We start from the raw sequence: 13,858 nt of genomic DNA on the forward strand, positions 1-13,858 counted from the left end.
CCACCTCTTTCTGGGCTGACCGACTCCTTGTGCCTCCTTGATGGTTGACATAAGCCATGCCGTGGCATTGTCGGATTGCACACCGAAGTGACCCCGAAGTCTGGGCGTCCAGTATTTTAAAGCCCGACTGCTCGGATTTCCAGAATGTTGATGGGGAGACATCGCTCTACCCAATACCATTTTCCCTGGACAGTGGCTTCCTCCAGAACCACTCCCCAGCCAGAGAGACTGGCCTCTGTAGTCACCACTTTCCAGGCCCCTTTAAGAAAGGATTTCCCCTTCTCCAGATTACTGGTCAACAACCACCAATTCAGACTCTGATGTACTCTTGGTACCAGAGACATGGGCCAGTCCAGAGACTGAACCTTTCCAGTCCATGTAGACAGAATGTTGTTCTGTAAGGGTCTGGCATGGAAATGAGCATAGGGAATTGCCTTAAATGCAGACACCATCTTTCCTAGTAACATCATGCAAAGACGTATAGAAGGACATCTCCGCCTTACTATGTACCAAGCCAGATCCTTTAGGTCTGAGACCTTTCTTGCTTGCAAGAATATCTTTGCCTGTACCATTCCCACAAGAAGACCCAGGCATTCCAGATGCTGGACCGGCTGTAATGCTGATTTTACTAAGTTCAGTATCCAACCCAGACATTCTAGAAATTGTACTGTCTGGAAGACATTTCGACTTAGAGCCGAAGCCGATCGATCTTATTAGTAATAGATCGTCCAGATATCCTATTACAGATATCCCTCCCAATACTGGAGCTAGGATGTTTGTGAACACTCTTGGAGCTGTGGCTATACCAAAGGGCAGGCCACAACCTGAAAATGACGGTTTCCTATTGCATAGCGTAGAAACCTTTGATGGACCTGAATTATAGGCACGTGAAGATATGTATCCTTGATGACTATGGAAGCTAGAAATTCCTCTTTCTGCAGGGAGGCTATGACTGAATGAATTTACTCCATACTGAGAGTACGAATGTTCAGAAACTGATTTAGAGCTTTGAGATCCAATGCCAGAAATAGAGACCTTTTTAGGGAACCCAGAAGGTTGAGAGCGTCGCCCCCAACTGGAATTAGAAGCACTGGTAGTATGAATGCTGGGGATCTTAAAAGAAGGACGCTTGCTCTTCCTTTTCACAGGTAGCAACAGGAAACAGGAATCCAATCTTCACCCAGCTAGCTTTGTCTTGGAGACCTTCATGGACTGGGTCCCCTTGTTTTCAAGGGGCCACAGCCTTGGACCTGTAGAGCACCCTGCACGGAGCGCCTTTGGGGTTTGGTATTCCAAGGGTCCTGATCCCAGGGTCCAGCGCCTAAAAAGGACAGAATTACAGGCAAAACCTCATATCTGCTCCCAGAGGCTCAGGTACCATCTTTTAGTTTATTGACTGTTTAGGATGGATCTGATAGCTAACCCCTTAGATTTAGTGATCTTTGATCTTGGTATGTAGCATAATCTTCTTTCTTCTTCTTTAAAACATACAAAATATGTGGCGCGACTCCCCATAGCGACCTTCACCTTTAGACACTGGCTAAAAACGGAGGCACTTCCTGTGTGGGAGGGGTTATATAGGGTGTAACGGAACAGGGCACCCCGGACCGGGTGCCTCCGTTGACAGATGCTCCAAGCACTCCACCAGACACCGTAAGCACTTCAGACTCCACGAACCACCGCAGCTTGGTTAGGGTCTTGGCATCTCCTACCCACCCTGGACCTACGACAAGGCTCCAGGTTCCTGTGGGTGAACCTCTCTTTCCCCAGAGAGTGCAGCACGAACAAGCTCTTACAAGAGCTTAGTGATTCTCTAAGGGAGTATGGAAGACCATAGCAATCCCTGCAGCAGATTCCCCCAATAAGAGACAGGACTCTAGATTGAGGTGAAGGAACTCTCAACAACTTTATTGAACAAGACTTATATATACAGAATTTGGAACATCCCGACACCAACAACCGCTTTCCTATTGGTCAATTGTAAAGTACCTGCAGTTCCCCTTCTGGTCCTCCTTAGCCATGCAAATGGGGAATTGAAAATGAGTCAGCAGTGATTGGTCAGATAGCTTGACCAGAAGGACTGCCATGTGCAAGGAGACAGAAGCCCCCAGGGGACAATCAATGTACACAATAGCCAAACACAGAACAATGGGAGGTCATTAGCACTTACAATGAGACAAGGCAATCCACATTCCCAATACACAAACAAAAGGAAAACCTTGCTGACATTGAAAGATATGTAATATACACAGCATTTAGGAATTACAGATTTCATGGCTAATGGGAATAAATCTTAATATTCCTATATGGAGATATTGCTGGCAAATATGAAGCAATCCAAACCATTACTTATCTGTCTTTAAATTCCAGTGATGGTGAATACTGTCACATATCTTCCCCCCAAAGGTAGACTAATCCAGGTACCAGACCTCCAATCGGTCTGTGCGTGAGTTAGTCGGGTAACAAGTCCCAAAGAGTCCATCCATCATGGCAGCTTCCTTGACAAAGTTCCACATAGTTTGTAAGTTTGTCTTGGCAAGGCGCATGGAGCTCTCATAGCCGATCAGTCTGTGAAAGTCTGGTTTGGGCAGGCCAGACTGGGCTTCTTGGGCACCCTGTGTCCCTAAAAGACACAGGGTGATTTAGACATAAGAGGAGCCTAGTAGGCTGAGAGAAGAACTTTCCAACCTCTCTAAGGTAGGCTGTGTTCCACGGGCCCTCCCAATGTCTGCACCCACCCAGTACCCCAAACAAATTGTCGGGAAAACAGTGTTACTCACCCAGCCAACCTCTGCCTCTCTCGCAGAACATACCCGCTGCTGGGGATAAGTGTGGACTGGCCCTTCCCCTGGGAGTCCTTTCAGCCGCTGGAGAGAAGACAGGGTGGTGGGGCTCACTTCGTCAGGCTGTTGGGGATCTGAGCCGACTGTCCAGCATCCCTGGGGTGTAAAAATGAGGACTGTAGCTTTTGCAGGTGCTGGGCAGAGGTTGGTAGCACTCTGCCCTGTTGCCAGCTCTTCTGCTGGGTTGGGATTGGTGAATACTACCCCCAGAACTTGGTTAGGGGTCTGATGTAGAGAGGAGGGATCGCCTACCTCCTCCTCCTGGTATTCCTGCGGGGCTGGTTGGGTATCTGGAACGACCGTCCAGCATCCCTGTAGGTCTGGCGCAGAGACCGCGGTCCCATCTGTACCATTGGGGTCAGCGCTGTTATCTCCCTGTGGTTGGGGTGAAGGATTAGTTGTCTTCTCTCCCTGTAAGGTACACTGCTGCTTGGAAGGAAGGACGACACCTTCGGCTCCCTGTAACTCCTGCTGTAGCTGGGGATCTGGGCCGGCTGCCCAGCCTCCCTGTAGGGCCGGTAGAGAGACCTCGGTCCCATCTCCACCTGCCATCGGTGGGTCTTCCAAGTATCACCAGTCTGTACTGTCTCTCCAACTCACGGGTTGTGGGTCTGGATCTGCCACCCAGGACTCTGGCTCTGCTTGCAGGGTAGATTGGGGTGGAATGGAGCAGAGCAGGCGTTGGTAGTCCTGCTCCGGTTCCCACTCCATTCTAACCAGATGAATCAAGTCTAACACCAGGTCATCCACTCTGGGGAGATCCAGTAGGGCTTCCCTGGTGTCCTGGATTTCCCAGCACCGAAACTCTGCTGGACATCCAAAGTCCCTCTCTTCAAAGGCCTCCCACAGCAAGCCCGGCCCACTATAGTCCTCACCTTCCGGCATATTGTTGTCAGCCATCCAGTGGTCGTGCCGGGTGGAGTACCACTTTAGTGCCCGGTAAGCTTCATCCAGCCACAACTCCTTCCAAATCAGGTTCCACAGCTCCGTCACCCACTCATCCAGGGGTTGCTGTCCTAGGAAAGGTAACCGCAGGGCAACGTATACCTGGAACCGCTGGGAAGGTTCTCTCTCCGCCTCCACTGCACATCCTCTAAGGCCTCATACCACATTTCCTTTCGAGTGGCATCTCTCCAGTCCAATATGGCTTCCTCTGATACAGGCCCATCCTGTTGGACCAAGTGTTGCTGTAACCTCCAGAGAAACTCCTCCTCATATGGGGACGCTGCACAGTGTTAGCTCGCTCCATAACTTTACCGGTGTCTCCGAGCTGCTTCTCCTCACACTAGGACGCCATCCCACCGCTTGCCACCAATGTAATGGAACAGGGCACCCCGGACGGGGTACCTCCGTTGACAGATGCTCCTAGTGCTTCCCGAGGGCTCCAAGCACTCCACTAGACACCATAAGCACTTCAGACTCCACGAACCACCACAGCTTGGTTAGGGTCTTGGCATCACCTACCCACCCTGGACCTACAACAAGGCTCCAAGTTCCTGTGGGTGAACCTCTCTTTCCCCAGAGAGTGCAGCACGAACAAGCTCTTACACAAGCTCTTACAAAAGCTTAGTGATTCTCTAAGGGAGTATGGAAGACCATAGCAATCCCTGCAGCAGATTCCCCCAATAAGAGACAGGACTCTAGATTGAGGTGAAGGAACTCTCAACAACTTTATTGAACAAGACTTATATATATAGAATTTGGAATATCCCGCCCCCAACAACCGCTTTCCTATTGGTCAATTGTAAAGTACCTGCAGTTCCCCTTCTGGTCCTCCTTAGCCATGCAAATGAGGAATTGAAAATGAGTCAGCAGTGATTGGTCAGATAGCTTGACCAGAAGGACTGCCATGTGCAAGGAGACAGAAGCCCCCAGGGGACAATCAATGTACACAGTAGCCAGACACAGAACAATGGGAGGTCATTAGCACTTACAATGAGACAAGGCAATCCACATTCCCAATACACAAACAAAAAGGAAAACCTTGCTGACATTGAAAGATATGTAATATACACAGCATTTAGGAATTACAGATTTCATGGCAAATGGGAATAAATCTTAATATTCCTATATGGAGATATTGCTTGCAAATATGAAGCAATCCAAACCATTACTTATCTGTCTTTAAATTCCAGTGATGGTGAATACCGTCACATAGGGGGACAACCTTTCTGATTGGTTACCAGTGTCCTTCACCTGAAGGTGCCTATATAACCCATATGTTATGATTTAGGGCTCTGTGTCCCGTGATGTACAATAAAGAAAGTTGCACAAATGTGAATGGAGCCTTAGTGTGAATACTGTGTTTCTCAGTGAGGACAGCCAATTTGCTGTGTTCCTCATTGTATTATGTACTGCATTATCCACTTATACAGGTGCAATAAATAGTATGAAATTTGCTCAGAGTAGAATCCTGCACTGTACAATGGGATCTGAACTGCAATGATAAGTAACCCATCAACACCATCTGATTTACAGTTTTATAGTGTTCACATTGAGCCTGTGTGTATAAGCTCAATTAGCCATGAAGAAACATGTCAATCCCTGTTGCTATGGGCTTTACTGCAGTGATATGCTGGCTCCACCACTAGGCACGTTTCACCAGCCAATGCACAGCAGGATTAAAAAAAAAAAAATTATTCCGTAAAGAGGAACTTCCACCTAATGATTTAAAACTAAATGCGACCTTGTTTAATATGAAAAAACAGCAGCTGAAGTTCTACTTGTGCTGTTCTGTTTCTGCATCGCCATCTTGAATCACCCAGATCAGGAGCCAGTTGTCTGTATCTCATTTTCAAAGCCAGCCGTATAATGCTTGACCTTGCGCATGCACAAATGTGCCACAGATGTTGATTTGCACTTGGGATCAAAACAATGTCATCCTTCAATTAATACCAAATCACAGCCCCCTGCTATGGGCTACAGTATGTGGATATCACAGGGGGCGGCAGGTGGTGGATCACGACATCACCTTTTACCTAGGCAAGGAATCAGAATTTTCTGTACTCTCTTACAGGCGAAAAAAAAAGGTATTTAAAAAAAGGTATTTACTTTGACAAAATGATAACATTTTCTGTGACTGTGTAATAGGGGGAGGAAGACGATGAGAGGAAGTTCACTTTGTGTAGCAAGGTTTGGTTTAACTTGCTTGCTCTCCTGTGGTCTCTTATAGTCTTATACCGTGTTTCCCCGAAAATAAAGGCGGGTCTTATATTCATTTTGGCTACAAAAAACACACTAGGGCTTATTTTCAGGGGATGTCTTATTTATTTACTGTATGTACAATAATCTACATTCTATAATGTCCAGTAAATCTCTAAAAAGATTATATAATGTCCAATTGTCTCCTTTTGTAAATTTATTGTCGAAAATATCTTATTTACAGCGCCGCTGGGCGCTCACGTGATCCGCCGGAGCTCTTCTTTCCCGCTCTAAGTGCTGCCGAGGGAGGGGCCGAGATTCCCACTGACATTAGCCGGGAGGAGAGGAGAATATCTTCGGTGGACATCTCCCAAGTCTCCCCTTTTGGAGGGGCTATCTTACCAAGTGGATCGGCACAGAGAGGAGCTGAGGCTCCTTAATAAGAAGAAAGAAGTTGCTGTTTGGTGGACCCTCCGAGTGTAGGGATAACCTTGTTGCCACTTCCATCCCTCTCTTTGCATAGAAAATTGGAAGATATTTGCCTATTGGCGGACAGTACCCCAAAATTGTGTGGCCCACCGGGCAAGGCTTCTTTGTTATGGCTGTTTAGTGCCTGGTGTGCATCCCTCTCGGTAGCTGCTTTCATGGGTGACCTCCCTCCATTCCACTCTGCCGATTTGGGTGCTCTATGTTTTCACCTTTGGGTTTAGCACCAATAGGATCTCCTGAGGAAGCTGTAAGCGAAAAGCGTAGTGATCCATTGGCATTTGATGCACTAGATTCCTGTTCAGCCAGAATACGTGATATTGTCGCCGGTTCTGTGCTATCTACTTACCAGATCCTGGCACACTAGGGCATGTTATAGGTTCCTGTGCTCTAGGAAGATGTTACATAGTACTTACCAATATATTTTCCATGTTTTTGTTTTAAATATTTTTATTATGTTGTAATACATTTTCTACTTTTAATATAAGTCTGAGTACTGTTTTTCTGCATGGGATTTGTGGTGGCTACCTTTAAAGTCCTATACACTTTTCTATTTTTTTCCTAAGATCTCCGGCGGGTTATGTGAGCGCCCAGCGGCTCTGTATATATTGTGTTCTAGATAATAAACTTACAAATATAAACACTTAGACATTATATTTTTTTTACAAACCAGATTATATATTTTTACAAGGACTCACTAGGGCTTATTTTCGGGGTAGGGCTTATATTGCAGCCCTCCCCGAAAATCATGCATGGTCTTATATTTGGGGTAGGTCTTATTTTCAGGGAACATGGTAGCATATGCAACTGCGCTTGGTAATCAGTCAACTTTGTCTGGTTTACTATCTTTAACCTCTTACATAGAATTCACCCCTGCTGTTCTGACTGCAAAGAATGCCCACCCCTTTGCCATGTCTTTTGTGATGTTCTTTTTCTATTTAAACAAAAAGTTGAAATCCAGACAGACATAAAAAATCTATTTTAATATACAGTAGATTTAAATACAAACTTTAGAATTACCTGAACATTTCATTGGTTTTAGGGTTCAGTAACACTGCACAGCAGAGCTTACAGTAGAAAAGGGAATCCAGGATTTGATCCATTTCCTGCTATATTGTTTTGTGCAATGCTCTTGATCCAATTTTGTGAATGTGCATACAGATAAAAAAGCATAGGAATTAACTCATCAGTATAGTGTGGCTTGCCTATTGCCCAATTAGCTATGTAGAGTGGGTCCTGGATGAGATTGTATTTCCTAACTCCTACCCCGAAAATGTCTTTGGGTGGCCATGGTACTGTTTTTATTTACACAACAAAGCCGATAAAAAAATGAGGTAGTCCAGCTGTTTGTGCTGGAGTTTGCAATTGTATATATATCATCCTAGACTAATATGGATACTGCTTGTACTCCTGTATACAACCATATTTTGATGATTTTTGTGATACAAAGTAACTAATAGTCCTAAAGAAGTGGATTAAACACGAGAAACACATTGGAAGATGACATGCCTGTTGATGTCACTGTATTTTCATATACAGTATGTTGTTATTGATACTTTTAGCTACTGGAATATATCATTAGTCCAATAATCTATGTTTTTTTTTAACATTCTTTGGAAGAATAGCGTTTTTTTTTTTTTTTTTGTTTGTTTTTTATGATTTGCTGATGTTGATATGCTGGACTATTTCTTTCCATTTATTGATTTTACCTATACATTTCTAGAGGTGATAAACACAGCAATCAAAGAATAGTGATATATCCCCTAACATCAATACTAATATATACTGTAAACTGTATATCTTTATTTGCAAGCCTGATGCCTCCAGCACATACTTGTCACATACCTACTTTGGACCACCCATTGGGATCTTTAAAAAATCATTCAGTTTCATCTCATCATTTACGCATTGTTTTTTCTCAGGGGACTACAACTAGCTCCACAAAGCATTAGTTTATTCTTTATTTATTTCCTAGTTTAACTTCTCTAACACCATCACCATCAGGAAATATATTTTTTTCCCATAAGAGAACATTGATCCTTTTTATAAAAGTTTTTTTTTTCCTTTTTTTTTTTCCCCACTGGATAAACTGTTGGTGTAGGGTTTTGAGGATGCATTTTTTTTTAATTATTTTGTCTTTAATTAAACTTGATGGACATTTGTCTTTTTTTGCCCTAAAATTTCTTTGTAACCATTTCCCTAGTGGATGCTTTTTTACTAATCACTGTAATTGCTGCACATTTTGAATAGAATAAGAAGCCAAATTTGGAATGTTACTCACAATTGCCGCATATTGTTATCCCCTTTCTTTATTCCCATCCAACGCTTAACTATGCCCTACCTATCTGTCACTCATCTGGATCACTCAAGCTCCCTTATAATAACCTCTTCTCTTTTATCTCCAGGATTTATCACATGCATCATCAATTTTTTAACGTCTAGTAGTTATCCTGAAGTATCTCAGCCATCTCCATGTCGGTCAAATCTTACTTGTTATTACTATCTTTTTTGCTCAGGAACCATATTATTCATGGCAGTGCCCTGCCTTCTTACCAACCTTTTCCACCAGCGTCACTTTATTTCTTTCCTTTTTCAAAGTCTACATAGCTGACCAGCTCATAGAACAAATATTTTACTTTGAATTGCAAGTCCTTAAAACCTGCCCTGTCACATTTTTTTTACTATTAATTATTACATGATGTTTATCCTTCTATGCCTGCTTTAATATTTTATCAGTCTGTTACTTGTTTCAGAATATGTTGGGGGTATTTGAAGAAAGAGAATGAATAATGGTAATAGTTAGGACTTTACAGCAGCTTATGCTCAAAGATGTAGCAATCTTTTCATCCAAGACTCGCACAACATTCATCCAAGAGTAACACATTTTCATATACCATTCAACTAGAGAAATGTGATTTTGAGGCGAAAGTTGTTTGAATCTTGGACAAAAATATTGATAAATGGACCCCTTAGAGTTGTTGTTATTCGTAGGTCTCCCAGGAGAAGTGAATCCATGACTTTTATAAAAGTGAAGCATAGTTTGGCGTGGTAAACAGAAAGTGCTGGTCTATCATGGATAAAATATAGCCCAACAATATAGCCAAATGCAAGAGTTTTCTTAAATAATGACTCAGTGTAGATTATGTTCCTTTCAGTGTTGGATGATGAGAACATGGCAGATGCTAATGATGCAAGCTGGTTTACACACTGCTGCAAAGGTCATAACCAAGTGCATCAAACAAACCTTGTTTTCATATTATTCTCTTGTTTTTCCATTATGATCATTCACACACTATGTAGATTTATTTTTTATGCTGATTAATTTTTACTAATGACTCTAATGAAGCAATTACACAAAACTGCACTTGTAATGGTTCAATAAAAGGCTCCTTCTCAACCAAAAAGTTTCCTGTCTATATCAGAGTATTTCTGGACAGATCACTTGAATGTTACAGATTTATATAACGTAGCATAGAGTATTCCGGTCAGCCCAGTTCACACATAGTGCTCACTAATGGACTTATTCATAGATCAATAATGGGCTGCATAGCAGCCAATCTGATTTTATCAGCTTGGCCAGAAGAAAAAGTAAATGTGATGTTTAAAGTGGATTTACCCAAGGCAAAACAATCAAATTTAAGTTTACTGAAATCAGAAAGGTCGAAAATGAAATCTGTCAGTTAGCTATGAGTTATGAAGCTTTGCATGCCACTCTTTACCTGCTTTTAGATATCAATATTTGCCACCGGGCACACATTTTATTTTGCCTGGCTAAGGTCTTTGACTTCACAAATGAAACACATGGAAGAACGCTTGTTGTCTGAGAGTTATGGGAATATTGCTTGAAGGCAGCAAGGGTGTCATGAACTTCAGATTAAATCATAAGCAATGCTGTTAAACACCTCATCTTTCAGAGTGTGCTCTGCTCACATCACAAGTTGAAGGCACTTACTGAGAACAGAAAGGGTACAATGTGATGTGTCAGCACTTACAGCGGAGACTTGCTGTGGCGATCCGTAACCAGTGCAGCGCTAGCTGTCTGGGTTTTTATCTATACAAAGTGCTGTACCTCACTGACTACCACATTACAGAAGAAATACTGCTGAGATCTGGATATCATACAGACTGCAGCCTGCTCAGAGAAATGGATTTCTTCTATCATCATGCAGATACTGCACTTTTTCCCGCTGAGTTAATTGTTTTGCTTCAATAATAATATTCTGATTTGGAAGAGATTACATTTAAAAAATGTAGTGTGGAATGTTATGTAGGAAAAAGAAATCTATTTAATGAACATTCTTCTTACTTTGTCTAGTGATGACCTCTCCTGGTTGAGTTGCTCATTATAGATATTTATTCCAAAAATACTACTTAGAAGGACACAAAGTAGAAAAACTGAATGACTGTAAACTGTACAAAACCAATGAATAGTACATTATTTTAATTCCTGTATAACCTGTTATGTAAATTAAGTATTTTGCTCTTTTAATGCTATCTTTATATAAGATGATTATATTACAACAAGAAGGAAATGCAAATTTTAGTATGCACCCACAATCTCCATGGCTAAAGATCTCCAGTGGGTGAATTGGTAGGATTGAACACATATTTTAACATATTACAAGGGTAAACTTGCATTTTTTTTTTCATTTGCTGCCAAGTCAAACAAGCAAGAGATATTAAAAAGCCACATCAGGGGTATATATTACAGTCAAACTCATTTGTTTTGCTAAGTTTAGCTGGGTATCTATTGACAAAAATGAATATATACCTTCGATGGATCAACTGGTAATACCCTAACTTGTTTGAAAAGTATACATCATGGGTAAAAGTTGTATCCGGAGTCATCAGCAAAGTCACCTATGTGGTCTGGTATGTAAATCGCAAATTAGAGAATACTGTATGATGGTACTTTCAAAACAATCTATTCTATGCAAAGTTTAAAACAAAAAATTTAAAAAAATGAGTGTTCATTTTAGTGCATTTATGGCAAAAAAACACGCTTAAACCACTGAACATCAGTCCTCCTAAGCTTATCCTTTATAGAGTACCATATGGCTTGAAATTACTACAATACTTTCTACTGCATATTTAATATGTAATAATGTGCGCTTCCCTTATGCTGTCTAGAAAGCACTAACACAACAGCTAAAAATTTCCATTAGAAAAATCAATAGAATACTGCTACTGTCACAAAAAAAAAATAATTGTCTGATATTGCTACTTCTCCAAGTCACAAGTGGGCTTAGTGAAAAAAAAAACTTGTGCCAGTCACATTTTACTGTACTGACACCTACAGTAAAAGAGAAATTAAAGTCTGAGATAATGCAGTGGTATATAAACTCCCCCAGCATGAACCTCTAGCTGCTAGAAACTCATCACTAGACCACAGTAATAATTGATGGTCAGAGGGAAGTACACTGGAGATTAGCAGTCATTTAACAAAAATTTCTGATGACAGGTCTAACTCTGATGTCCATTATACCTGATCTATTAACGACATGGGCTTCAGAATGTATCTGTCAAAAATCACAATGGTGTGCAAAAAAAGAGAATGAGTGTTATTTCAACCGTCCTTTACAAACAGACCAGAGAATCAAACTTTATATACAGTTCAAAGAAGCATCACCCTAATGCATTTATAATGAGGTTGCACTGCATGTATCATTCTGTATTCTTTATGCAAATAATTGCCACTGCACCAAGCATTACTATACAGCGCAACGCAAAAAACATCATAATAAAAATAAAAGAAATATAAAATAAGTAACTGCTTTTTTTTCCAAGTATTCTTTAAATATTTTTTTTTAAAAATACACAGCAAAACAACTTGAACCTAATCAGAGCTGGAAACACAATGCACAATGAACTTTTTTTTTCTACTAGCCGATGATGTATGTCCACTATAAAGCAAAGACAGTATGCAGCATCGTGCACTTTTAGCTACTGAGCCAACCAATGTTTTATTTCCAATGACTCATATCGGGGCAATGCATTCAACTCCTTATCTTATACCTAAATCCATCTCAAATCTAATTCTTAATAAAGATATGCAGCATTAGGCTGCATGCAATTTTTCATTCGGATGTCCTATAAGCAAATATTTTCTTGGCCAATAACCATCATCAAGTACCGACACTGACAGCAAATAAGAAATGACAAGCACTCAAAGGAGGGAGGGGGGCAAAATGATTCAGAACTTTTAGGAACAGCCAACTTAATAGCTGCAGTTTGCATGTGATCTGATGCAGTGGGAAGCACATCCCTGTTCCACTTTAAGAAATATTCACAACAGGGATGGCCAAAGAACTATTTTAAAACAAGTGAGCAGGATGGATAAAAAAAAGGCAGTGCTGACTTACGGGATTCAGGGCTGGCACTCCAGGCGCTGCAGTACAGGCAGCTGAAAATCCCCAGGACCAGAGCAGAGCCTCTGCAAATCCAAAGCATGGCTTCTCAGTGTTCCCAGCTTTAACTCCAGATCCCACAGGGGGGTTAGCCCAGCAACTTCTCCCTCTGTGTCCTCTTCTGTTGCTTTGACAGCTAAGGGTGTCCAGGGAGAAAGGAGGTGGTGGGCTCTTGAAGGAGAGGGCAGGAGGAGGTTGACACAGGGCTTTCCCTTTAAAGAACAACAAAACCCACCCCCCCCTTGTTCTGCAAAGACCCCTGACTTCTTCTCCTTCAACGTCCAAGAAACAAACTTGCTTTGCTGAAGATCATGCTTAGAGATTGGGGAGGAGACTGAGCGAAAACAGAGAGGTCTGAGAAGGAGGGATGATGCGTTGCTTAACAGGAAAATCCCAAAATGGCCATGTGCAGGCAGGTTAGGGCAGAGCCAGGGATGGGAGAAGTGTGATGAGGATGCTGCAGCTGAGTCCTTCCTCTCCCAGTGCAAGCCTGAGCTCAGATACACACAGTCACCGGCTCTATATATGCATGCTCACAGCAGGGCAGGCAGTCCTAGAAGACACTCCCAGCACACACATTCACAACACTTCTAGATTTATTCAGCAGAGAGGAAGAACTGCCTCACTACTGCAGCATCAGCACCAGCCCAGACTCCAGGATCAGCCTGCCCAGCCCAGTGTACTCATTGTTGGAATGTGCTTGGAGGATGAAATAGAGCAAAGGACGGGAACGATGATGGCTTAGAGCACAAGTCCGTGTTTGTTTTAATCTTTGCAGCAGCTTCTGCAGACTGATGGAAAGGGGGAGGGGATGTATTAAAAGGCTGATCAGGGAGCAAAGAGATGCTGAGGTTACAGCCTGCAGTTCACTCCTTAATCAGTAGATGGCCTTTTACCAGAGAGTCAAGGCAAAGCTAACACTTGCTACTGAATCTTCTTAATGCAGGCAATAGAATGCTAGAAAAGTGAATCCTACAATCG

General features: G+C 42.2%; 1 protein-coding gene across 1 annotated transcript in view; it reads right to left on the reverse strand.

Moving 5' to 3' along the window:
* CNTNAP2 (contactin associated protein 2) overlaps positions 1–13,640 on the reverse strand; it is a 2,507,009-nt gene extending 2,493,369 nt beyond the window's left edge. Inside the window, exon 1 of the mRNA XM_082257542.1 lies at positions 12,833–13,640. Coding sequence (XP_082113668.1) covers positions 12,833–12,920 — 88 coding nt within the window. The 5' untranslated portion in view covers positions 12,921–13,640. The remainder of the gene's footprint in view (positions 1–12,832) is intronic.
* Positions 13,641–13,858: the final 218 nt, after the last annotated feature.

The sequence above is a fragment of the Pelophylax lessonae genome (assembly GCF_965119305.1).
Source record: "Pelophylax lessonae genome assembly, chromosome: 5".
Taxonomy (NCBI): Eukaryota; Metazoa; Chordata; class Amphibia; order Anura; family Ranidae; genus Pelophylax; species Pelophylax lessonae.